General features: G+C 34.2%; 1 protein-coding gene across 2 annotated transcripts; it reads right to left on the reverse strand.

The window, feature by feature from the left end:
• Positions 1-599: 599 nt before the first annotated feature.
• LOC138317497 (sodium-dependent proline transporter-like) lies at positions 600-24,521 on the reverse strand. 2 transcript variants are annotated; one of them, XM_069259220.1, is made up of 16 exons: positions 24,379-24,521; positions 24,017-24,186; positions 12,831-12,948; positions 12,117-12,248; positions 11,105-11,326; positions 9,872-10,031; positions 9,014-9,152; positions 7,861-7,995; positions 7,368-7,471; positions 6,966-7,090; positions 6,428-6,540; positions 5,801-5,936; positions 5,050-5,145; positions 4,168-4,277; positions 2,832-2,987; positions 600-2,531 (listed from the first exon to the last, which is right to left on the reverse strand). In XM_069259220.1, the coding sequence occupies exons 2-16, from the start codon at positions 24,023-24,025 to the stop codon at positions 2,349-2,351; spliced, it is 1,938 nt and encodes a 645-aa protein (XP_069115321.1). In that variant the 5' UTR covers positions 24,026-24,186; positions 24,379-24,521; the 3' UTR covers positions 600-2,348. The 2 variants fall into 2 exon arrangements, with proteins under 2 accessions (XP_069115321.1, XP_069115320.1); XM_069259219.1 differs by having other exon boundaries at positions 5,050-5,149; positions 5,805-5,936; positions 24,379-24,520.
• Positions 24,522-27,136: the final 2,615 nt, after the last annotated feature.

Below are 27,136 nucleotides of genomic sequence, written 5' to 3' on the forward strand. Positions count from 1 at the left end.
TTATATTTCTCTTTGGCTTCAAGATAGAAGGTTGCTTGTATCACAACATTTGTTACAGCTAAAATAGCGTAATGAAAATAAGAAGCTGTCATGTAGGAATAATATTTAAGATTTAAGACGCCATTGGCAAGATTGCCAAAGTATAGTATAAAGATGGACTTTATCGTAATAGAGCTCAGATTGTGTTCTCCACAAATATAAACTTTATTTTGATGAATGACACGTTCTGTTAAATATTCTATATAGTGTCTTGTTAACTGTACATTTTGAAAGAATCGCATGCTACGTTTAATTAGTATTATGATAAAAAAAAGATGTCGCGATATTTCTGTAGTATTCCTGTTGTGTTAAGATCAAAGCTCTATTTACTTAAATTTTTACTCATATTTTGTATCTCTTGTGTTCAGTAATTTTAGTTTTCTACATGAAACTACATCATACAATCCCTTTGTTTATGCCATTGTACATTGTATTGTATCTACAACGAGAGAACTTTTATAAGCGTGACAAGTTGCAATAAACAATACCTGTTGTCATAACATCAGGCAATAAAATATTCTGAAATGATATTTTTAATCAACAGAAAAATAACCATGAGATTAGTGATTACGTAATTTTATTACGGTACATATATATATATTAGATAAACTGGATACAAAAGTTACAGTCATCGTTATGCGAGGAAAAGATATATGCTATTATAACATACAGTTCAAAGGTCAAAATGTTGTACTGATTGTATCATGAATGTTTATTCAAAATGGTGATATGAAACAAAAATATCTAACAAATAATTTCTGATAAAGCAAACACAATAAGGTTGTATGAAAGTAACATTGCAGGACAATAATACAATAACGCCTTATCAGACAATTACGTATTAATGTCTTATGAAACACACACCTTAAAATATATTTCAAGTGCGATGGACCTTAATCTTTTTGCTAACAACAACGTAACATAAACTAATGAATCAATAATATATTTGAAATAAAGAGTGATTATACAAACATATACGATATTCAAAACTACCATTTTTTTTAAATAGAAAGGGAATTTTATCTTTGTTTTTGCATGAACCCACAGGTAAAAAGTTACGGAAATATCTAATTTAATCTATTAATAAAGTAATGCCCCAAATACCATCTCTCGTAAATTTAACAAGTAAGCATATTTGAAAAAAAATTGTTACAATTCATTACAACAGAAAATACAATATATGAACATTGAAATTGATAGACATCTTTTTTAATACATGGCACAGTCGTTTCACTGTAAAAATAATATCTGATTAAATCAAATATATATTAATATAAACTTTATATATTTTACATCGATTGAGAAACAAATATATATTAGTACATATATTAAAGAATAACTTATGAAGCCCCACTGTATATGATATTTTAGTATTTGTCAAAATTAAATGACGATGAAAACGAGTTCCAGCCTCAAAATCCATCAACATAACCTCAACCTTTAAAGGACCAGCACTCGTGGCCGACTTCTTTGTCTCTCACACAAGTGCAATTGTAAAACTGGTTGGCACATATAATTATGTAGCCCTTCGTTTTCCATAAATGCAAATACGCCGAAAACAACGTCATTTTAATTGTTGTTATTGAAACTTGGGTTGTTCTGTTTAATGTCATGTAAATAAAACACAGGATATTTGGCTGAAAGGGCGAAAGACTGAAACGTTTGAAAGTAATCCGCGGAATAGCGACCTAGAGACGGAGATACATGGAATCTCACACATCGTAATGACTAGGCCACAGTGGTAACGAAGGCTAGTTGTTACCTTACGTGACAAAGCGAAATCAGTACAGCAGAAAAAAACATTTACTATATCATTGGTATGTAGAGTCTAACATGAACAGCGCGTTGTAAAGAAATATTGTATGTTTCTATGGATGCCATGGAAACTCTTTCTCTTAAATACACAACAATGTATTTAAATTCTGTACAGAAATATGAAGCATGATCATAGGATAAGTTACAGTTTCTGTCCTCGGTTGTATCCTTAGTTCTTACGCAATTATTTACACAATGGAAGCAAGATTAGTTATATTTGAAAACAAATATTTGGACTTTTACTGGATTTGATTTTCCGATTGTCTATCGCAGAAATTGAGTTTTTCCTTTGTCTCATCAAAAAAAAAAAAAAACCCAGCGAATACCCTTTAGATTTCACTAAATCTTGTCATGATGACTTTTTTCACGACTTCCACGATTCCAAATTTGAATTCCTGATTTTTTTCCGTGGGTGATTATTTCCCTGAACACACCAAAATGGCAATTTCGTCGTTGTTTTGTGAAAGAGTGCTGATGATACTTTTTTTAGTTATTTATAGTTTTTCTCCTGTATAACCATTGTTGTCCTGTCCTTTGGCAATAAACACGTTTCCCTTCTTTGGGTTGTACGCTATATCGTCGAATACACGGTTGTTGATTGGAGCATACCTTGGAGATAATCGGTTTTCGTCCAGTGCTGGGCCCCATTCTGGGATAGGTCGTAATGCTCTCAACACCTGAAACATCAGCAAACATAAAAAGTGACACAAATTTCGGGAAATTAAAATATTTGAATTAATATAGTAAACTTAATTATCAAATAAAATTAAAAAAAAAAACTATTTCCGATACAGGAATATTTGAAAAATCCAAAATACTTTCGAGTTCTTTGATTGTCTTATTTAGATAAAGCACATATTCCCGTTATCCTCATTTATAACATCAAGGTTCTACATCTATTCCTGATTTAATATGTTTCCGAATTGTTGAACTAAAATTGCTTTTTGAACGATAAAGTTAAAACAACTAAAACGTACCCCACGGGACCTGATAGACTGAACTATGGCGCCAAGCAGCACAAGTAACAGGGGAGTTAGCACCATGAGCCAACCCAGGGCTTCGGCGAATCCAGGGAAATGGTAGCTCCCCAGGTAGGCGGGCGCGTAGTTGATAGCCATCATGATAACGATGAACTGTACACAGATACACAGATAGGAATTCATGATAAGTCATTCTCCGACTATAAAGATACAAGGGTTTTGCAAATAATTATAACAATTACTGTTAAACCCGGAAATTAATCCAAGTTAAGAAATTGCGACTGCTCAGGAGATGTACGCATTTTGTATATGTTTTGTTTAGTCTTTAAATATACGAGTCTGATTTTTTAAATTGGAAAAGAACAACTTTTGTAATACCGGTACACACAATTTACATTAGCACGTTGAATCAAGTTATTACTCGAACGATTTCCAAATACTGGTATTCTCGAAACATTTAAAACGATTGAATTAAACCTTCGGAACATGTTATAAATTGTTTTCAATATATCACTTTACTGCTTAATTTTTATTTTCTCTCCATCACTTTCAGCAAAGGACTATGTGCACTATTAGTCATATATGGCTCAAAATTACAACATTCCATGAATTTATTTTTATATAACACATGTATACATATCAGAACAAAGATTATATACCAAAATTGTGTATAACGTCACACTTTTACGTGAAGATGTCATCAAAATGGTGGTTCTGCCATTTTACAAAAAAAATCATTACAAAATGTTTTATTTTGATTTTGGATTGGTTTTTATTGCAAAAAATGAGCGCATGCAAGTGACATCATGAAATTTTCGCATAATGTGTTGATCACGATAACACACATTTGCAAAAAGCAATTATGATGGGACATGTGCTCATACTTTCCATGAAGCATTCATGCTGTAAAAGATGGACAAATTAGCAAAAAAAGTCAGGAAATTTATATTTGTGACGTCATATTGCCAAAAATAATGTCCAGAATGTGGCAATGAGTATACTTTCACTACCTTTAAGATTTTGTTAAATCATTCTTAAATTATTTTATCTATATAAGTATAACTCAAATTCAGTGAATTTCGGAGCCAAAAAGGCTCAATAGTGCATATAGTCCTTTAAGTCCGAATCTTGTATAATGGGACAAATCTATGTACCAAGTCAAACCGCATAACGTTTGTGATGGAACGTAACCTTCCCACTGAAATGACGTTCGATTAGGATATAATCTTTTAGAGTCGCCCCACCACCAATAGAAACAATTGCCCCACACAAACATTATCAGGTGTCACGTGGTACGTGATATAGTCCCATTCTGTGACGATTCCTTTCTCACCGCGATGGCAGCCGGCGTGATGAAACACCAGGTGGCATAGAAGTAAGCCCACACGACCATGCTTTGTTTACCAATCATCATCTCAACGTCAGCACGGAAAGTGTTCACTCCTGAAACCATACAAAGCAATCAATCGTTACTTAAAATTTCTGCTCTTCTTTAGTGCTTAATTAGAAGTATTAGAAATGCGGAATGGATTCACTCTCGGTCTCAGTTTAATGTGTCTGGAAGAATATTGCTATTCCTGATACCAAGAAAATGATATTTATCCTGTAGCTGCCCAACAAACTGTGTTTTATCTGTCGATACGAAACGTCATTCTGTGCCGCTAAAAATGACGTCACATTCACCGGAATGCCGTTATTGTTACGATATCGAACATCACGTATGGCGATGTCATCTTTATCTTGGCTCATGGGAAATGTATGTATTGTAAAGTAATTCTTTGATGCTTATTATTGGTTTTTTTTATATTAATTTCATATTGTTTCAGAGATATTACACACTGAATGGAATCAATGGTACTGTTTGCGAATGCGCTTATATATTTCCCATGGTAGTAAAAAGGAGTACGCTCTCATTCGGTTAATGAATGTATCTTTTCCTCCGAAAAACCAAGTAAATAACTGTCAATTTGATTTCCTTTTTAATGTCATAATTCAGGTTAAACAGAATGCACGGTTAGTATCTTACAATTCAAGTTTTATTTTCGTTCTCAACACGGAAAGTCTCGCACCAAAACAAACCTCGTATTGCAAGATACGAACCATGTATACACCGAGCGACGAAACAGAGTAATCTATGGTATCGTATTGGTAAAATATTTTTACTTCCTCACTTAGGATAATGGTATTAAGCGTGATGGAGATTTCTACTACTTACCGTAGATATAACAGACAGCCACAATCTCACAGAAGCTAATGATCATAAGGTTATAACTACCGGAATACCAGTCTACCAAGGTCAGGATGTAAATACCTCCCTGAAACACGGAACATTGATACACCCAATGTTAATTATAATACTATGCTCTGGTTAGTGCCTATTATTTAGCCACTTTACACACTCGGCTACCATGGGCATATGCAGGGAGCTAGGATAATATATTTCCATTTGATCGGGACTGAAACTATATAGCCTTCCCAATCTAAACGTGAATTTATGATAGCATAATTCTCCTATAACTCCCGTTGGTGTAGTGAAATGTTTAGCATACTACCTGAATGAAAAAAACCAAATGGTTCTTTGTTATTTGCAACAATATTTGTAGTTATGGTTTTAAAATATTGAATATCCTAATGATGGAACATATCGATCAAAAGGTTGGAAGTATATTGATGATTTTATGTTTATTTCCATGGACTTGTTTTTTTTAAAACGCGAATGACGTCACGGGTTCTTATGACGTCACAAGAAGAGGAATTTGATTTGGTAATAGCGATAACAGTGTGCATTTAATGCTGAAGTATATCAAACCATTCGACAATAGTTATGAAGAAATAGAAAGCTGTTTGCAATATCAGAGAAATACATGTAATTTTAGTTTATTAGTTTATCTAATCATATTAAGATTCTTTAGACGGAGAGTGTTTCAACTACAGACAGGAATATGTCTCTATGATACGTTTAATACTTGCCTTAGTAGTCTGAGGAATACCCAACAGGAACCCAATCATGCAGCAGACAAATGTGAAGAGTGTCTTCCTCTTGCGGAGTTGGTTAGGAAAGACATCGGAGAATCCACTGATGACGGTCTCCATCATTGCAAACTAACAAACAAAAATAGTTATAATATAGACCTTTGATGAGGTCAATTGAGTGATGCGCGAACCCGCGTTAAATATTAACCGAAGTCCGAGATTTGTATGTATTAAGACATGAGTTAAGATTAAAATTTGACGATACCACCTTATACCTAACATTGAACCTTTCTATGTTATTTTGTAGTACTTTTTGAGGCAGTCAAATAGTGCATTATAATGTAGTTATCTTTCAATTATTGTAATACACAATATTTAGTATATTATGTTCGGATATTTCTAATAGCAAAATGCACAGTTTGCAATTTCTTGTAAAATCCAAATAGCAAAAATATAATGAAATAAATATATGAATAAAAGGAATCATTATTACGCAGTACAGATAGTTATTGTATGTTATTTGGAAAAAAATACATGTACTTGAATAACATCACACTGACATTAGGGCACCACATACGCATGTATAATAAATAAAACAAAGTAAATGTATTTAGTCTGACCTGGCTGTCACATCCGAGTGTGAAGATCATGAAGAAAAACAGGAAGGCGAAGATAGGAGGCGATGGGAGTTTGGCGATACCTTCTGGATAGGCAATAAAGGCCAGACCAGGTCCTGTGGAAAATGGATGGGTAATGGATTACATAAACTGCGAAACCTTCTTAAATACTAGGTAACAAAACTATAGTCTAGACATTTTAAAAAGTATATATATATATGTTTGAGGAGAATAACGAGCTTTTCTGAACTAATTAAGAGGGAGAATGAAAGAAGGTGTAAATTTAATAATAAACAGTCATTTATTCAACCGTCTGACAAATTCCGCTGAAATATTTTGGTAAATTGTGACCACGGTGTTATCGGGTTTTTTTTTTGTAAATGTCACATGTTTTTTTTTCCAGCTGACTGCTATATTAAAAAATGGTCCTCTCAATATATCTTTACTTAAATATACCATTACAATCTCTAGTGAATCCCTGATAATATTGCAATATATAAATAGTTTGTGATATCCTTAATGACCATTCATATCTACCTACCACTGTCTGCTACATCCTCTACAGGGACATTGGTAACGTGGGACATGTATCCGAGCAGAGCAAAGATAGCAAATCCACCGAAGACACTGGTCGAGCAGTTCACTAACGATATGATCAAGGCGTCCCTGAAGGGTAAAAATAAATTAAGTTTGCTTCAAATATTCAATATTTGTTTGCCATAAGATAGGCTGCCTCAATAGTAGTTTTTATATAATGTTCGTATTTGTTGAACATTGCGTCCTTTTCAAAGAACACGCATTTCAGTTCAAATTCGTACCAATATATCAAATGGCCGCTTCCGTAACGTTCTAAAACGAAGAAAATTATACTTTGAACGGTTACAAAGTCAGAGTAGGTCTTCATCACGTTGTATAATGCTGAATGTGTAAATAAAGGACTTACCTAAGACTGTGGTTGTTAAATCGGTTATAACTGGACATGGTGAGGATGCCTCCGAACGCTACTCCCAAAGAGTAGAAAATCTGTGTGGCAGCGTCTCCCCATACCTGTCACATATATAAAGAAGATTTATATAAACAAAGTAAATAGGGACAAATAACAAATTTATTACAGGTTTTGCGTGTTATCTCAATTAGGAAAGAAGCAGTAATAGCGACTTATATAGAACAAGATTAAACGTCAACATGGTTTAATTAAGCAGTTACGGAAGTGTTGTTAAATGTTCCTTTATAATTTTGTAAAACTTTGAGGGAAACAGAAAAAAATGTTGCTGACGATTACATGTATTTCCTACGTTCTTATACTTATATATTCCATTGGTGAAATAATACAATTTCCATGTTGAATTAAAAAATGTAATGAAAATGTAATGAAACAAAAACACATTCTGCAAGTAAATATAGTTCTGACAGATAAATATGCCAGGTAGTGCTACCTTTGGATCTGTGAGTTTATCCCATTTTGGTACAATGTAGAAGTCGATTCCTTTCTCATATCCTGGCAAGGTCAGACCTCGAACCAGAAGTACTATAAGTACCACGTATGGGAACAGCGCCGTGAAGTACACCACCTAAAGACAACATTTGGAATCATAATTAATGAAAATAACTAAAATGAAAACTGTAAACTGATTTTTAAATGTTATTTATATTTTTGTGTTTTCATGATGTACTCGTTCTATCAATGTCATTATTGTCTTCATTTTATATTTTTATAATAACAAGTTTAATACCAATGCAGGGATAGTGGTACGAATTTATACTTTTTCTTAATAGTTGATAACATATTCATTACTTTCCATAACATGTTTTATTTTTAAGGACTTTATGAGCTTTAGTTGATGTTAGAACGATGCAATTTACCTTTGAAAACTATTTTAATCGTCGTAGATTATTTCATATTTTAAAATTTCAGTATCGAAATTTCTTTTGCTGTGTTACGCCAAAGAAAACAAAATGAACACTTTTACAGATTAAAACTTAATGTGAAGATGTCATTTGAATCTCTATGTCTATTCAAATATCGCAGGTAACTTGTCCTAACTTGAAACTGTTATATTAGCTTGTAGTAAATATCCGTTGTTAATCCTTTAAACTACCTTATAGTTGTTAAATTTCGTGAGTGTAACATTTCGCGATTTACTATGTTGGACTTGTTTGCGGGGGTTTATTTTCGCGAATTATCTTCCTAGCCTTTTGAAGTCCTATTCTTATGACAGACTATAATACGTGAAACCGTGATTTTGATAAATTTCACGGAGTATTGAATTTCGCGATTTTGAATTTAGTGAAATTAAAGCCACCGCAAGTATAAGCAACAATACAGTATAAATTCAGTTTTTCAATCGTGGATACGTAACAAACACGAAAAGAACGAATGAATACACAATGAAAATGTTATGGAGTAAAGTAACTTTCAGGAGAAAAGTATAAGGAAGTTTAATTTGTAAAAACAACCATTGAAAGGATTTAATGCGCAATTTTATAAAACAATGCGAAATATTTTAGTACAAAATAAAATACTAAAGTTTGTCATTAATCACTGAATATAAAAGAATATAGAAATTAGTTATTCATTGTCGTCTATACCTTGCCCGAGGACTTAACACCCTTCATCAGGCAGAAGAAAATGAATATCCAGCACACGAGAAGACAAAGGACATTCTTTAGACTGACCCCGCCTATATTCTCCATACCATCGGCCTCGTGGACCCGTAACACATAACGACTGTAAAATAGACATACAATACGTATTCGTAGGAGTTTTGAATTTTCATAATTTGGTCATGAACATTTAATCAGTGAAATCCGGGCCCGGCACCATAAAACTTTCTCAGACAGATTTTTTACTCAAGTACATGATTTTCCATAGGCTTGAAAAAAAAAGTCTGAGAAAGATTTATGGTGCCGGGCCCCGGTAATCCGGAAAAAACTAAACCAAAAGTACCATTAGTCGACATTTTAATTTGAAAAAGTGTACTTTTTGTGTTTTTTTTTGGCAAAATAAGCCACATCTGATATGATCATTGACTCGGATGCGGATTTCGTCTTATAAACTAATTGTTTTGTTTTAATCTCTTATTCAGCATAAAATGCAAATATTTTTGTCAAATTCGAAACTAGTCAACTTAAACGTTCACGGACATTTTATTATCTTTTGGTTTTATAAAAGATAATCGATTTACAAAAAATCAAATATACAGGTATATAATTAATTGTGTATAATGGAAAATCTGCCACCTAAGACGATGTTGCCTACTTTGGAATTTGTGGTGAGCTCAGTAACTACGTGGATTTGGGATGCAATCATCCTATGACTTCAAATAACTTTTATTTTCAGAAACTCTATAGCGAATTTATGCTAAGGAAATATTTCTCCTATCTCGTGGGATTCGTTGTAGCAAAGTTTAACTGTATTTTGTCAGATCAGACTTTTATTAGTCTTACTTCCAGTATTCTGAGCTGGGTGTCTCAAACTTGATGTCACAGTCCTTAGTGTGGTCCGACAGCAGGGAGGAGTTGAGATCGGCTATAACATTGTATGTCTGGCTAGTTATCCTACCAATGGTCGCCAGTAGATTCGTCACACATGACTGGTCCTTTAGTCCTGTATTAAATGATATTCATTATAACTCGGTTATACATTGGAACGACTAAACAATTTAAGACCGGGATGGTATCTTTCAGTATTGATAGAAAAAGGTAAGACGCTTACTAAAAACATTCGAGAGGCTTGCATCAGTAGATCAAAAGTCCAGGCGACACATCAATGGCTTTCATCAGTTGATGAAAAAGACGTAAATTAAAAAGACATCAACGCCGAGATATTGTTTAATGGTCTCTCAAATAAACAAAGACAAACGTTTTTTTCCTATCTGAGTACATTTGAAACATGGATTTTCATATATACAAATAGTAAATGTATATAAAAATCTGGGGTAAACCAACAAAGCATGGATTGCTATGCAGATACACGTAAACAGTATTTCAGTCCTTAAATGATATCACGCAGTTAACAAAAGCTGCCTTAAAGTTGACAATGCAAGTAAAACATGTATGTTGAGGTAACAAATATTTGTTTTCTTTCAAATGGTTTGCAGATGTTCCCAGGCTACTGGCCATCGTTTCTAAGGAAGCCCATTTTTCTCTTAGTACACATAGTTACCAGTGTTGGAATACTGATTTTAAATCCAGCTTCCTTATAAACAATAACCAATATACATGAGATATCTGTAAAGCATTTGAAAGATAAAACAAAAGCATCTTTAATCTCCTCACGAACGTTTTAAACTTGAATTATCAGTTTTTACATATCTTCTGTATATGTTTTTTTTCAAACACAGCTTTGGGATTTCTTTATTGAATAAACATACCAAACTGTTATGTTCTGAAGACATACAAATTCAGAAAAAGGTATTTATGTATCCTCCATCTTGTCACATCAACATATAAGTATATTTGTGTGAAATGGCCACCGGATGGTGCCATTTAATATTACATGGAAGATAGCATAGACGATATCACTGTCAATCAAAAAAATGTCAAATTGACGAAGACCTAGCAATATACATATCAAACAAAGAAAACGCTTTGTAAAAAAAAAAAAAAAAAAAAAAAAAAAACATGAGTGGAGTTTACTAAAACCCTGTCAGTATCTATGCAATATTCGGTGTAACTCACCTAACATGGCCGAGACCTTGCTGGTCTCGTTCATACCGTCCAGATCTGGGTAGGCTTCGTCTCGGCATTTTTCTGTGTTCCAGGACTTTCCGCAATGTTGCCATGGTAACTCGTCGTCCAGGTTGACGAAGGAGACGAACATGTAGTAGACGGAGTACATGATTATGACGTTATAGTAGGTACAGACCATGGCGCTGATCATGATCATGGCCCAGCCGATACCTGTACGGAAGGAGGGCGTAAACAATCAAAATCGAATAGAAACCGTGTCCCGCAAAGTAACTTATTTTTGCGCTAACACCTATTATTTGAGGGGAGAGTTTTAGCTTAGTTTGATTATTGATTGTCAAGGATTTTCTCTGTCTAGAATTGAAAATACTGCTATGACATACTTTTCAAATGTAATTCGTGGTGTGTAAATCAAAGATACCTATTTGACGCGATGTATAATTTTATGGGAATTACACACACGGCAAATTGTTTTCCTGATAAATATTAATGCATGCATAATTAACAAAACCAGTGTTTTCTTTAAGAAAATAATAGTTACACATCCATTATCATGCTCAGAAAAGCCGCATATGCTACCCCCTTCAAATAATTGTTTTACTGTAGTGAAGTGAAACTTTTTCTATTATTGACATTCAGAGCCTTTGATGTTTAAGATACTACACTTTGGTTGTTGGCTAATTGGGCTTTATGTTCTAATATCTAAGACCATTTCAGAACGGCCTCTCCGAATCTTTGTTCTGGGAGGCTGTGGTATGTGATGGTGAAACACCTTTTTATAGTGAGATCGTTCTACTATTAAAATCAGACACAACACGATCATACCAATCCATCTTATCAATTATTGAACAAGTGTAAATGCTCTTATTTAAGATATAGAAAGGGGAAGATCTAACGTAGAAAGGTATTCACGGTGACGTTTTTGGAAAGGACTTAACTAGGCATAACCTGATGTCCAATTCATTTGATGTATATATAAAACTAAAATCGTGTTGATAGCTACCGTAGAATATGGGACTGAGGTTCCACACAGTAACGGGTCCTTGGCTGGCAAACTGGCCCAGACTTAACTCCAGGAAGTAAAGTGGGACGCCCGCGATCACCAACATAATGACGTAGGGGATGATGAAGGCACCTTATATATCATACAAATATAGAACATGGCATTACTCTCCATAACCTATAAGGTTTAACTAAGATATGTGATTCGAAATGTTTTATTTCACCTTTAATATGAACGAATTAATAAACGAAAATTCCATTAAAGGTTTTAATTCCCAATACATCCAATGTATCTCATAAAAATCCAGATACTTTTAACTCAATTCCATGTTCGTCGAAATACCTCTCATATGTTCGTTTAGTCCCGTTATAATTCCTATATGATTAATATAAACAACACTTAATAAGTCAAATTATTATAAGTCAAATGTCCAGAATCCTTTAAAAAATGCATCCCCTTTTCCCTCATAGAAATTAAATTATATTCATACCTATATGAATAAAAGTCGAGTATACACAGTGGTACTCTAATAAACCACTCCCGCCGTTGCGGCTACAACATGATTTTACCTTTTCTACTCATCCCGTCGGTTACGCTGACAACATGATTATAATTTTTGTACTCACTCCCTCCGTTTCTCTGACAACATGATTATAATTTTTGTACTCACTCCCTCCGTTTCTGTAACAACATGATTACACCTTTTGTACTCACCCCCTCCGTTTCTGTAACACAGGTACGGGAACCTCCATATGTTTCCGAGTCCGACGGAGAACCCAATACAGGACAGAATGAAGTCTAGCTTCCCTGTCCACTGTCCTCGTTCGGGTGTCTAAAGGGGAAAGTTGAAGGCAGCTGTTAAATTGTTGTAATAGAACCGACACATATATTCAACAAATAGCACACAGTGACTCGAATAGAAAAAAGAGGCAACAAAATATGGAACAAAAAACGATGTAAGTTTTCTACTTTTGTATTTAATTGACAAGACAGATGACATGCTGTCATTGAGTGATAGGTTATGTTTGCAAAAACGCTGTTAGTGACAGTTACAACATACTTGAACACGTAATTATACACGAAATGAAAGCAAAATGTAGTTAACTTATTAGCTTACATTTCGTTTGTGTGCAAGATAATATGCCCATAGCCTTTACAGCGGGTTGAAGCAATAAAAAATCCACATACTAAAATATTAAACCACGAATTTTCAATAACTCCGAAACCCTGGGCATTATTTTACCAATATGACCATTTAGTTATTAGCTGACACGTCAAAGTAGTGACGCGTGTCGTCAGGTTTGGTAAGTTTGACGTACTATCAACAGCCAGGGTCATTTAAGGAATTGTAGATTGTGGATGAAACATCATTCAACGATCAGTACCCGATAACTGTCCTATAAGGGATTCTAACTCGTTATCGAAAGTTGGAGGGGTTTTGTTGATATTGTTTTATGGCCTTTTCCAGAGGAAACTGTTCTCCTATAGTGTTGTCTGGCAAGGTATAGTCCTCGAGTCGGAGACGAGGGAAAGGGCCATAATAGATTTAGTACGTCACGTGACATTCACTATGACGTCATATATCTGGTCGCGTGCTCATTCCCGGGGAACTATACTTAAGTATAGTTCCCGCAGTCAGGTAGAGTCTCCCGTAGTCAAAAAGGACAGAAACTGTCGAAGAATAGACCATGGCTGTTATCCAATCGCATTCCTAGTAATTATCATGTGATGTATTAATATGCTTTACTGTATTTCAAAGGTATCGTATTGTATATTTCACAAAACAGCCACCGGTCAAGCTTGTGTACCCCATGACCTTGCCAATAATTTTACACTATTCACAAATAACACAAACAAGGCATAAAATGAAGATCCATCAGTAAATGGACATTGTGGCAATACCACAGAATACATTGGTAAACATGATAAGAAATATTATGTTTTACAAACTACCATAGGCGTTTATTTCAACGTACATTCAACATAAGATTTAAAGTTCCCTTTTTACCTATTAATTTACTGTCAATAACGTATTTTATATATAGCGCATCCTTATTTAATGTGCAGTACAATGAGTGTGTCAAAGATTCAGACAGTATGTCTGCGCATTGACGAGAGTAAATTCTTGAATTTAGAGTACAGTCAAATAACGTCTGGGTTTTAGTCCGTAAGCATCATTGATATTTAAAATTAGAAATAAATACAGAGAAAAACGATCTGATATTTAAAAGCCCTCTCTACAGGACACATATCATTGACTGTCTGTTGTTTATTGATGCGTAACACTCTCACCGCCATGTCAACACTATTACTGAGGCATTGTAAGTGTTGTGTATTCATATTTGAGACATTTTGTGACGTCGGCTATCAAAATACATTTCAACGACCTTGTTTAAGGTCAATGTTAAATGTACCTGTATTTGGGTGAAAACACCTATAGTGGTTATGATCGTTGTGTGCACTGTGCATGATGTGTATATAAATACCAGTCTGACATTCGATAGAATTACATAATTACTGCAAAACAGAGTAGGGGAATTTTAGTTTGAGTAACAACCCAATTGGGCTGTAAGAAATAGGTTCGTAAATGTACATGTACAAATATCTTTCTATGTATAAGTTCTAATTATCGGCTGACAGTAAGCATTAGACCAACGTATTTTTTATGAAACCAGGAATAATAAGTGTTATTAATGTTGTCACTATAATATTGTATGTCTTCTGTTTAAAATAGTATCTTGTACGTGCATGATATTTTTGTGTCTTGAAAATATTTCACAGTGTCAAAGTAATATCATTATGACGTATTGATATCTAAATATTTATCATCATGACGTCCTGATATCTAAATAATATCATGATCACTTGCTGTATCTAAATAATATCATCATCACGTGCTGATATCTAAATAATATCATCATCACGTGCTGATATCTAAATAATATTATCATCACGTGATGATATCTAAATAAAATCAACCACCATGACGTGCTGATATCTTTATAATACCAACATGACTTGATGATATCTAAATAATATCATCATCACGTGCTGATATGTAAATAATATCATCATCACATGATGATATCGTAATAAAATCTTCGTGACGTGCTGACATGTAAATAATTCATCATCATCACGTGCTGATATGTAAATAATATCACTATGACGTGCTGATATCTAAATAATATTATCATCACGTGCTGATAACTAAATAAAATCATCATAACGTGCTGATATCTAAATAGTATCATCATCACGTGCTGATATCTAAATAATATATCATCATCACGTGCTGATATCTAAATAATATCATCATCACGTGCTGATATCTAAATAATATTATCATCACGTGCTGATATCTAAATAATATCACTATGACGTGCTGATATCTAAATAATATCATCATCACGTGCTGATATCTAAATAATATCCTTATGACGTGACATATCTTAAAAATATGAGGTCATGATGACAACCAATGCTTTCAAATAGTATCATTTTTTATTCTATACATCTTCATATGTTCTTTATGAATACGCTACGAAATGACACTACTGGTAACACATTGCCCTAAATGTTCTTCATTTTTTATATACTCTGGGATTTTTTGAAAGCGTGACTATACAGGGCAACGACCGTTTGAAACCTTCATCTCAAATTACTCGTTATTTCGAAATGTACGCAATATATGGAATCAGATACAAAGCCTGCCAGCTGAGATACCGTTTATATCCGCCCTTTTATAAATAAGAAGAACTCGTATCAAATCTTTGACATAAACATGTAAACAAAAATGGTCACCACCATAATTGATTTGGAGATTGTTAGGTATTAGACATATGTTATTTTAACTGTATTCAATAATAATTCAATTTTGCTTGTTACGAGCATTTTCATTGGTTTAAAAATTTACTTTATCAGCCCATAAAGGAAAAAATGGCGACGCCGTTTATAACGTTGCTTCTGATTGACTGAGATGACGGCGTAATGGTTTCATAGACAAACGAGTCCAAAAATGAATTTTGAATATTGAAGAGATTATCTTTAGTAAATTGAATTATAAGGATTGATTTGAATATATTTTTATGTTATGGAGATATAACACAAAAATCTGATTGTACTCTCATCATAAACCGCTTCATCTCCATAACATAAAAATCTATTCAAGTTAATCCTTAAGTAGATTACGCTGTATCACAAATGTGAAACTGTGTCTATTGTGACACTGACCAAGATCGCTCCAGGCCCATATTGCATTGAATTCAGAATATGTTGTTTTTCTACGAACTACGGATTTTCTCTATATCACAAATCTGACGTTATGTAATGGACAAGTGGTTTCATAAAAAATATATATACTAAACAATAAGCATTGAATGATACATCATTCCAATCTTTTCAGGCTATGTAAGCGGCATTATGATTGTTCAAATGATGACTGAAATCTGAAGCCTATTATGAAATTATATTTTATCACAAACTACGTTCATAATTACATCGTGGTTTTCGAAAATTCAGAATCCTGGTGAGGTTAGATTACAGTCATCTGTAATTAGTTCAGAGGCCAAAATAACAATTCATACAGCAATGCTGTTGAACTGGTTGACTTTGCATTCATTTAGAGGTCATGGTCATATTGAGTTCATACCAATCAATTGAGCATTATTTATAGATAATCAGTTTACAAACTCAAAAACCTTTTATATGTGTGCTTCTTTCATTTATAACGTCAACGGAACCTTCATAAGTCAAAGCACAATACAATGTACCATGTCTGTTGTTACACCGGCGGTAAGGACGCCTCGCCAACCATTTGTATAATTATTAATATGATCTGAACAGTGATTATTGTGTGAAAGAAGTATCTACGCAAGTTATCTTCAGTTTTTAAATGACCTCTAATGTGAAGGTTTGGTCGGCACTGGTGAATAGAATGTCGGCTCAGCCAGAAGTACCAGTGGTAAAGAAGTGTAAAGTAATTATTAGGAAATGCGTGACACTGTATTATGTTACTTATTGTTATACTTGGGTCGCAGGGTCTAGGTAGGACGTTCTGAACACAAACACATCGCATACAAGGGATGCCGTTCTTAAATGATCCGGAATGTTATAATACAACCAATCAACCAATGGCTAGTTAATATCATGTCCATCAGTCATTCTCAATATTAAACTACATAGAAGATGGATATAGGTTAGCTACATGTGTATCGGCCATAAACTATACATAAAAAAATTATGATGGCCTTAATGCCAAAGTAAACCCCTAACATAAATATCCAGAATGTACTGAGTAGAATTCAGGTTAACTTTGCCTTTATATTCACAGCTGTAAGGTATGTCTCGGATAAAAATTTAGAGATATCCTAATATCCTAAAATAGATATACCCTAGAAACTGTTTACAAGTTCAGTCTGGCTTCTGCAGTGTGTACAGATGCAATATATGTTTCTTCTGTGATTAACATTACAAAACAGAATACAAACCAATATAGAATGTCAGAAATAATTAATCATTCGTTTGAATACATTGGCCTTCTAAATCCTAATTAAGTGTAACTGTTCCCAGCGACAGGGCCATAGACGTAAAACATCCGTTTGAGGTGTGGGTGTCAATTTACTAAATTGGATCGTTAAATTTCTTGGGTAAATGTTCTGTTAATGATAATATTTTTTGTATACTTAATAGAGGATCTAACATGAGCGGCTAGGTGATATGAAATTTATCAAACAAGTTCAATAATATGAAATGCCACGAGGCTTTAGGCATATCAGATCATTTAACGAGTTTGATATGTTTATATCACATATTCACGAATGTAAGATTCTATTTATCACATAGTTTTAATTAATAGAAATATAAGTAAAACTTAAGATTTCGTCTCTATATAAAACAGTACAAATCCGGCTCATATGTGACGGTTCCGTCTACGGAAATAACCATATGATGGCATATATAAATCATGACATCAAAACTATCTGTGACGTCATAATAGTGTTATTACACGTGTGTCTTACGATAGTTATGACATAGCCGTATGACATGTCGCAACCGGCTAGTTATGTGATGAAAGAATTTCATCATTGGTTTATTAATAAATACACCAAGTCGTGTCATAAGGGTGTCGATTAATTCCGCTGTGGAAAATCTTCGCACGATGACATAGTACAGCATTCAGTAAAACAATGTAGGTCATTGATAATTAGTGAAAAATACAGTCTTTGATCTAGGTCAGCATTGCTCTGTAATACGAGTCTTATATGTTGAATATATTTTGTCCTTCATTGTCGTTACGTCATAAATAAGCTGACAGCAATGACACTGTCATTGGTCGGCGACATCTACTGAACATACATAAGGCATAAAAGCAGGAATTTTACACTGCATAGATTCTATGTTGTAACTAATGCTTACACACTTCATACATGTTTGTTTGTCCATTTGAATGATTTTAACAGCTTAATTAATCAAACCTTATGGTTTTCAATAGTTTACCGAAGAAAAAATGCCATTTCAAAATTTTCGCTAAGGTATGGCACATACATGTATAACTTTAATCAACCTTCTATAAATTGCCCACTTTTAATTCACACTGGATATCGTAGAACGTTAAATGAAATAATCTAGTTGAATACATGACGGTACAAAGCAATTTAGATTCCAGACTTTGTCAGAAAAGAAACTTAAGAATGCATCAGTAAATCTATTTACAAAAATCCCAATAAAAAATGTTTCTTTTAGCATCAAAGGTATGTAACTTCTTAAATGCGTCATTTGTAGGATAAAAAAGTAGGGACATGGACTTAATGTCAGTTTATTTTGCAAGGTAATTCATATTAAATTTCCACATCGGAGTGAGTCACGACTCGATTATACGCCAAGGTCTTAATTGCACGGTTTTCAACTGTAAGAGAAATCGCAATATAAAATATTTCCTCTAGCAGAGATTAAAGGACAGTTTCTTTGCAAAAGAGTGTGCATGTGTGATGATAGTACCATCAAAAATAACAAAAAGAAACCTTGAAGTTATCAAAATATCTTTTTTGTAACAGAGACAGAAACTTAATTATATGTTGTCGTGGATACTAGCTATTTCCTCTACACTTTAGCCCAGGAGATGAGTGGAAGGGTGAGATATTTTGTGTTTGATTTTCTTTTACACCTGTATTACATATTTGGATATATTTTCTAACTGATAAGACAAATGTCTTAAAGTAAATAAAAGCACTTAAATCTAATTCATTAAGTTAGCCTGATTTCGTATTTTTGACTGAACTGTTGGTGTTTACAGTTTACGTGGTATGTGGGTACGTAGAGTGGTATAGTGGTGTTCTGACTCCAATGTGAAGGTATAACTATGGCACTTTTATATTTGAGAAAAAAAATCTTCTCCCTAAGTTGTGAGAGTTAAGGAGGACTAGGAATATCGGGTCGAGGTGCACTTCTGCTGTATGAAAGTCAATTCAATGGAAAAGAAGAAAGTATTCAATTCCAGTATAAGCTCATGCAAACGAAAGGGCCTTTACATAGATCGTACGGATTCGGCGTTAAGTTGGAATCATCAGGGCCCGGTTGTTCAAAGCATGATTAGCTTAATCACATGATTAGTGAAAATTTCATTTCTCATTTGCTGGAAAATTTGTGATTAAATCCTCACTAAATTCAGCAAGTAAGTAAAGAATAGAGTTTTAAAGATTCTTGTAAAATTTTCTAAAATTTGGATTGCCAGAAATTATTTTATCTTCATTTGAATATTGCCGTTAAACTGTGATTAGCCTAATCACCTTTTGAACAACCGGGCCCTGGTTTTTATTGTTAATACTTACAAAACTTAATATTTAACTGTGATTTGTATTAAGTTTTCTTTATAAAGTTGTTTGTCTGTAACTTGTACTTGACAGTAGTTTCTTCCATCTATGACTCGCCAATTGTGTACGAAACTAAACCCGCTAAAAAATCACGCAAACCGGTTAGTCTGGATACACTACCAGACTCTATCCAAAGCCTGGTATGCTAGAAATAATGGCGTTCCATTTATAGCTGAGCTATGTTAGGAGGGAGTGCAATGTGACAATCATAGGTCAAGGCGTTCTTTTGAACTGTGCAGATTGAAGTATACGCCTAACCTACTTCTTCATGCAAATCAGTCACAATCTATTTTTATATATAGAGTACAGATATTTCACAATATTTTTATGACAGTTGTTTATTGAGCTTGCTAGTCATTATTATTACTTTTAAACAAATATGTTTTTGGTAGGGGAAAGAAACCTCAGAGGAGTTTTAAAATGTAGTACTAAAACGATTGCGTCAAATAACTCGTTCATTGTATCCATGTAAATGTTTATTTAAATTGCATATAGGAGATTTTTTCTACATAATGCTGGTGATTGTGCTACGACCGGTGTCTTTCAATACTTTAAAAATGTTCTCTTTGTCAGTGTGTCGACTAGTTTGTGGTCAGTGGAATGCGGCCGGGTTGGGTGTGCTGTTCGGTGTCTTTGAGGATATGTTTCAGTGGTACAGCACTATAAAACAGAAATGTCACAAACAGGATACAAAACGAACATTCCCATTCCGCAACCTCCAAAATAAGACACAATTAAATTCACTCTATGCAACAGTCCTCTACAGGAATTCGGTTGGTTATATTAGATGTCGGCTTCCCTAGTCTGTTTGATAACCTTTCTCCTGTTATAGTTCTATTCTGACCAAAGGATGTCACAAAAGAACCGAAAAGTACACCCCATCTAGTCACTTTATACTGATAATGAACGAAGCGGTCGACCTAGTCCCTTAATGCTAAGCTTTAAGTAAAAGCAGTTTCTTTCTTACAAGGGCAAAGGTTCAACTCAAGGCCACAAAAAAAAAAGACTATTTATATCAGATTTGGGCCATTTGATTTAAAAAAAATGATAATGCAGGCACCACTGTAGTATTGTTGTCAACGCTAAAGTTACAGAAAAACTGGAACCTGCCCAAAAGCAATTTATCAAGACAGGCTCTCTCAAAGGTATGTACTTTTTATAACACAGTTGGCATTTGGGACGTCTATGAAAATGTAACATATGCACATGTGAAATAGCATCGAGTTTCATATATTCCTGACATGGACATAAAGAGATTGGAGCATGATATAACAGGTACAAAAATAAGACAAATATCAAAAGTCGAGATCTCATGTACACCGACAAATGATACTCTAGATTACGTTTTTGTCGTTATTGTTTTGCAACCAACATATGCACAGAAATAACCTTACTAAAGTAAAACTGTAAGATCTTTGAAGCTCTGGCCTTTACACGTCGTATGTTTAAACAATTTTTTTTCTGTGTACTCTTTTTCTTGCATGACGATGTTAAATAATAGTGAAGCAAAGTAAGGATATATTACTTAACGTTAACGATTACTGAAAACTCTTTCAACTACAGTTTATACAAATGTTCATAACCATACTTATTGTGATGTTTTCAATTTACAATATGGCCGCAATTAGTTATATATTCTATTCAGATTTACACCCAAACAAAAATATACCACTCGTTATTTTTACAAGTCATTTTTTTTTACACCATTAATGAAATTTTCCTCAGTTTTAGGTACACTTTAATTGTTTTTTTACTCGTTTTTTAACATAAACACAAATTTACTCTCTTTGCAGTGTATATCTTAATAATCTAAGGGAGATAACTCAACTAAACAAGCAATACAAACGTCTTTTTGACGACATTTCTCTTTAATTCAAATGTGAATTAATAATTAACGTCGCTTTGAACAAGTAATAAGTATCACGACTGTGTTGATTACGACGATAAGTCAAATGATATTTTTGTTAATTAAAAAACTTAATAATACGATATTTAAAATAAAACAATGATAGAAAATAAAAGGTAAGTAATGATATACTGTCACCGACAATTTTAATGCCATGTTTAAAATGATACGTTTTTATCAAAATTAACTTTTCTTGTCGTGAAACCAAAATATCTTAGTGTGTTAACGTTAGGTAGATTTTGCCAGGATCAACGGATTACGATCGTATAAGCATAACCTGGTTACGTGATCTGGTTTTCCAAAATTACACTTGTGTCTGTCCAACATAGCGTATAAATAATTGTTTCTTTTCATTACTGCATTTTCTAACAAAAACATAATGCCAGACCGTCCCGTATGTATTCTCCTCTGTAATAATGTCCTTGTTCAACAAAAAATTAGATCTCCGTACAAAAGCTCCATAACGTGATACGTTAAACGTCGATTGCATGTAAAACAGATATCGGGTTTCATAGAGTGGGTCGTTCTACAATGTAAAATGGAGCCATGCCCTTGAGATCTCGATCGGACACATTTACAAAATGTACTATTATTTCATGCCGCGGCCATGGTAAAAAGATTTCCACAATACACACCACAGATGGGAAAGGTTCTCACCATTGGGAAATGGTGGGGACGTCAGTCTTTTTCATAATGTTACGCATTTGACTAAATGGTTGTCGATGTATTTGAAAATCTCTGCACAGTGTAGTGGTGATATTTTGTTTTTAGAATTTAATTGTTGATGGCACGTTTAACAATTTTCTCAATGATTTTGACATTGTATGCCTTAATTAGGTACCACCGCAATGTTCCTGATTTCCTGCTATCATAAAGAGACAAAGCATGATTTGATTTGTAATAATGACGCTTTATGGTATGAACATCATTTATCTTCCAGATTTCACAAAAAAAAATTTTATGGATATCATCTGAATAGATACAAAACATATCAAAATAACCTTGTGTTAATTAGAAATAAGTCAACATGAAGACGACTTATTCACGGAAATAATGTCTTATTACTTCACATCTTTCCAGACCCTTAACCATTAAGCAGCATAGTTGCACGATACACCTGTTATAATATTTCTTATAAACTACTGTCTACACAAATGAACTGAATTTTATATAATATGGGAGTTCATGTCTCAGAATAACTCAGGCGAAAAAACACATCTTGCTCAACCTACGCAGAAATCTAACGAAATGTATTCAAATATGGCGACCATCGAAAAAAAATAAATATGTGTGATCATGTTTACACTCCGCTAATTTTATAAGGCTCTGGTGGTTGGATATATAAAAAAAAACATTTAAAAGACCAACGTCTGTAGATTGTGTGCTGGATGTGTTGAAGCGTTTCTCTTCCACATTAAAACAACAATGTTATTATTGTATGAATCAATATAGCTTACAGAATAAAATTGAAGGTTTTCTTACATATTTGGCAAACTAGACAGAGTGAGTAGATTTGAAATACCATACTCAATATTTATCTGACAAATCCGATCCGAGCGATGCCAGTATTGCTTTGGGAAATGTGATCATGTTACGTTTTATACCTGACACGGGATGTTGATAGCGCGTAGAGTTTTATGAAATTAAATATATGGTCATTCACAACATCGAAGCTAGTATTCGGACACGATTCAAAACAACAATGGCGTTGGCTTTTTTTAAACATTACAAATGTCTTTTATATTTAACATTTTCGGCCCCTTGGACATCTTACACATTTCTTTTAATTATTAAAATAAGTTATCAATATTTCATTACTTGTCATTGCAATGTGTTCAAACTCTGGATAGCTTATCTAAGAAAATAATCCCAATTTCATATTTTTACATCTGAAACAAAATTAGATGTAACGGATGCTTTGTGTTTGATAAATCTGTGACAATGAAAGTGTAGCCCTCGTCAAACATTTTTCGTTCGCGTGAATTTTTATATATCTTGATATGTTTATGCCACATAATTGTTAAAAAACGACTTTGTTCTGGTGTTATGGATAACTTGAGAATTCGTTTTCCACTTAATTGATTTAAAACAAATATCAAAATCAATAAAATCAATCCACTTACTTCAGGCATGATTCTGGTTGTCTCTGTAGCGGGCCGTGTTGATCGTACGTCAGGTTTCTACGCAGTCATGGTTAGACCTGAACAGGAACACACCTACCCCTTGGTCACGATTCACCAACTCCTAACTCCACAAACATAACTTTACCACCTGTTCACAAATATCTTGTGATCTGGGTATAAAGGAACAAAACATAAAATTAGTTATCTATATCAGCAATGTAAAATACGGTGGTATTTGTAAACACCTTTATGGTTCTAGAACCCGTATAAACTAGTAATATTTTGTATACCTATATATCACTTTTAAGGCGTACTTGAACAAAACTAAGTTGATAAAAAAATGTATATACTTCAGGCCTTACCTTTAGTTTTACTGTCGAGTTGTAAATTGTTGTGTTGCTTGTAAAGGAGCTTGGGTGGTGAAGGTAAGTTTTGGCGATCCCACAAAAAAGTTCATTTTTGTCAGAATGAAAAACGGGATACTTGACTTGCTCTTGTATGTTTTCAAAGCGATTCCTAGACAGACTTCCAAATCACTTTCTATATCAACCTGAAGTGGATCTGGGATATCATTTGCATTTTAAGGTACATTGTCAAGTTTGTTCCACAATGAAATTTCAATTTCTCATGTCTTGCATACCGAAGATACCTTATGACTGATGAAAAATGGGCGCAGGAACTAACTACTCTCTATCCACACTTACACTGACAGCACCAACTACTCTGAATCCACATTTACACTGACTGTATCAACTACTCTGGCTTCACACTTACACTGACTGTATCAACTACTCTGGCTCCACACTCACACTAACAGTACCAACTACTCTGGCTCCATACTTACACTGACAATACCAACTACTCTGGCTCCACACTTACATTGACAGTACCAACCACTCTGGCTCCACATTTACACTGACTGTACCAACTACTCTGGATCTACACTTACACTAACTGTACCAACTACTCTGGTTCCACACTTACATTGACTGTACCAACTACTCTGAATCCACATTTACACTGACTGTATCAACTACTCTGGCTCCACACTTACATTGACTGTACCAACTACTCTGGATCTACACTTACACTAACTGTACCAACTACTCTGGATCTACACTTACATTGACTGTACCAACTACTCTGGATCTACACTTACACTAACTGTACCAACTACTCTGGATCTACACTTACACTAACTGTACCAACCTTTCACTCTTCACTCGTCGTATTCTATCCACATATTTTACATTTTCAGCGATGCATGACGACTTTAAATTTAACCCATAAGTAGGCATTCCTCAATGCCATGCACATGTAACTTAAATTCACAATCACCTTCCATGTGCTCTTCCATGTAGGACTTTGCAATTTTAAGCTGATACACATAGGTTACATACCTGAAATCGGTCTCGTTAAGTCTTGGGAAAGCTAGTGCACTTCCAAATCTGTCACGTTAAGTCTTGGGAAAGCTGGTGCACTTCCAACTCTGTCTCGTTAAGTCTTGGAAAAGCTAGTGCACTTCCAAATCTGTCTAGTTAAGTTTTGGGAAAGCTAGTACACTCCCAAATCTGTCACGTTAAGTCTTGGGAAAGCTAGTGCACTTCCAACCAGCATCCATAAGCTTGTCAAGGTTTTCACTTAGAACCCTTTCCATTAGTTCATTACTCTTGTTTAACAGGTGCATTATCTTGCATCCTAACAGAAAATCATTATCTGGATTAGCTGACACTATTTGGACCATATGTCAATTTCAAAAACAAGATAGCATCTGTACATAATCTGAAATGTATGATAATTTAGTTAATTTGGTACAATGTTGTTTAGAAGTACACAATGTACAAGTCTTCAAGTGCCCATTGGCCCAACGCACTTGTCATTCTCACCAAGCCAGATGCATAAGTGTCAATGTGGCTTCTGTTTCTCTTTCAAGAAAGAGGGTATGGCTGGTTTTATTCTAGTAGTCTCCAAAATATCAAGATAGTCCCGAAAGCTCTCGCCGACAATAAAAATTGTCATCATCTGAAACTATGATCTGATAGTCTCGTCTGTTTTCAAAATTTCGATACCGTTATATTTGGAATCACTCAAATAGGGACCAAACACACTGGAAATGTAGTTAGTAGTGAAAACAATGGTCGTGGGTTTGAGCAAAGGTCTGCGTTTACGCATGGTGTAGCACCTACGCTGAAACTGAACCTTGGAGCTCTTCTGAATGGAGATGTACAATGTACGTTCCATTTTGACCAAGTGTTGCTGGTAGCAGAGGTCCTCCAAACAATATGCTGACGGTTTTGTGTGATTTGAAATAATATCCTCCCTTGCAACATAATTAAAGCCAATATTTATTGGAACAAAGTTCGCCCATTTCTTGCTGATAACTAGCTAATTTAACGGTATCCGTCTCAACATTAATTTAGTTTAACACTCCAGATCCCAGTTTGGTCAAGAAAATTCCAAGACATGTCCTTATACGTTTAACAGTTGTATATGGCGTATGTTCTTAACATGTGTATATATTTCATCATACTTACTCTCATTAGGTTGAAGTAATCTATATCCGTGACACTATCACAATGAAAATCCAAGCGTCTGTCTTTATTCTTGGAAACAGCATCTTTCAAAACTGCAATACCAATATGGCATCAAAACAAACTTACTTCCCTCCAAATGCTTTAGACAACATCTTGTTCCTTGTTTAATAACAATGGTATAAATAACAAAATATTAAAACCTTATCAATGGTTACACTACTGTGAATTTTGCCATTCCTTTGCGACATAGACAAAAGGTGCTGTTATATGATCCAGCCACAGACGAAAGGATTTAGGCATTGTCGTAGAGTATAGGTTCGTTATACTAGATTACAGGTATTGTTTACGAAGATGCATAATTATTTGATGAGACGTTATGTTAATGTGTATTTAGTAAAGTTGCCCTTTTTAGGCCTGTATATACAGCAGACGATTTATCGCAGACTCTACAGAGAGGGTGCAAGCTTTATAAATAATTTACAATACCAACAGAAGTTGTATATGCTGTTACTTATAGGACAAAGGGTATCTTGACGGTGCACCATTTTGGCGTTGACAATTGTCTGATGGTATCTGATGTCGTGCA

This window comes from Argopecten irradians, chromosome 3 (assembly GCF_041381155.1).
Source record: "Argopecten irradians isolate NY chromosome 3, Ai_NY, whole genome shotgun sequence".
In the NCBI taxonomy this organism is placed as follows: Eukaryota; Metazoa; Mollusca; class Bivalvia; order Pectinida; family Pectinidae; genus Argopecten; species Argopecten irradians.

Excerpts from the sequence above, each read along its gene's own strand:
- LOC138317497 (XM_069259220.1), bottom strand. Across the intron at positions 6,541-6,965 it reads AGAGGATGTAGCAGACAGTG|GACCTGGTCTGGCCTTTATT; the intron begins GTAGGTAGATAT and ends CATTTTCCACAG. Across the intron at positions 5,146-5,800 it reads TCCTCAGACTACTAAGGCAA|GTATTTACATCCTGACCTTG; the intron begins GTATTAAACGTA and ends TGTTTCAGGGAG.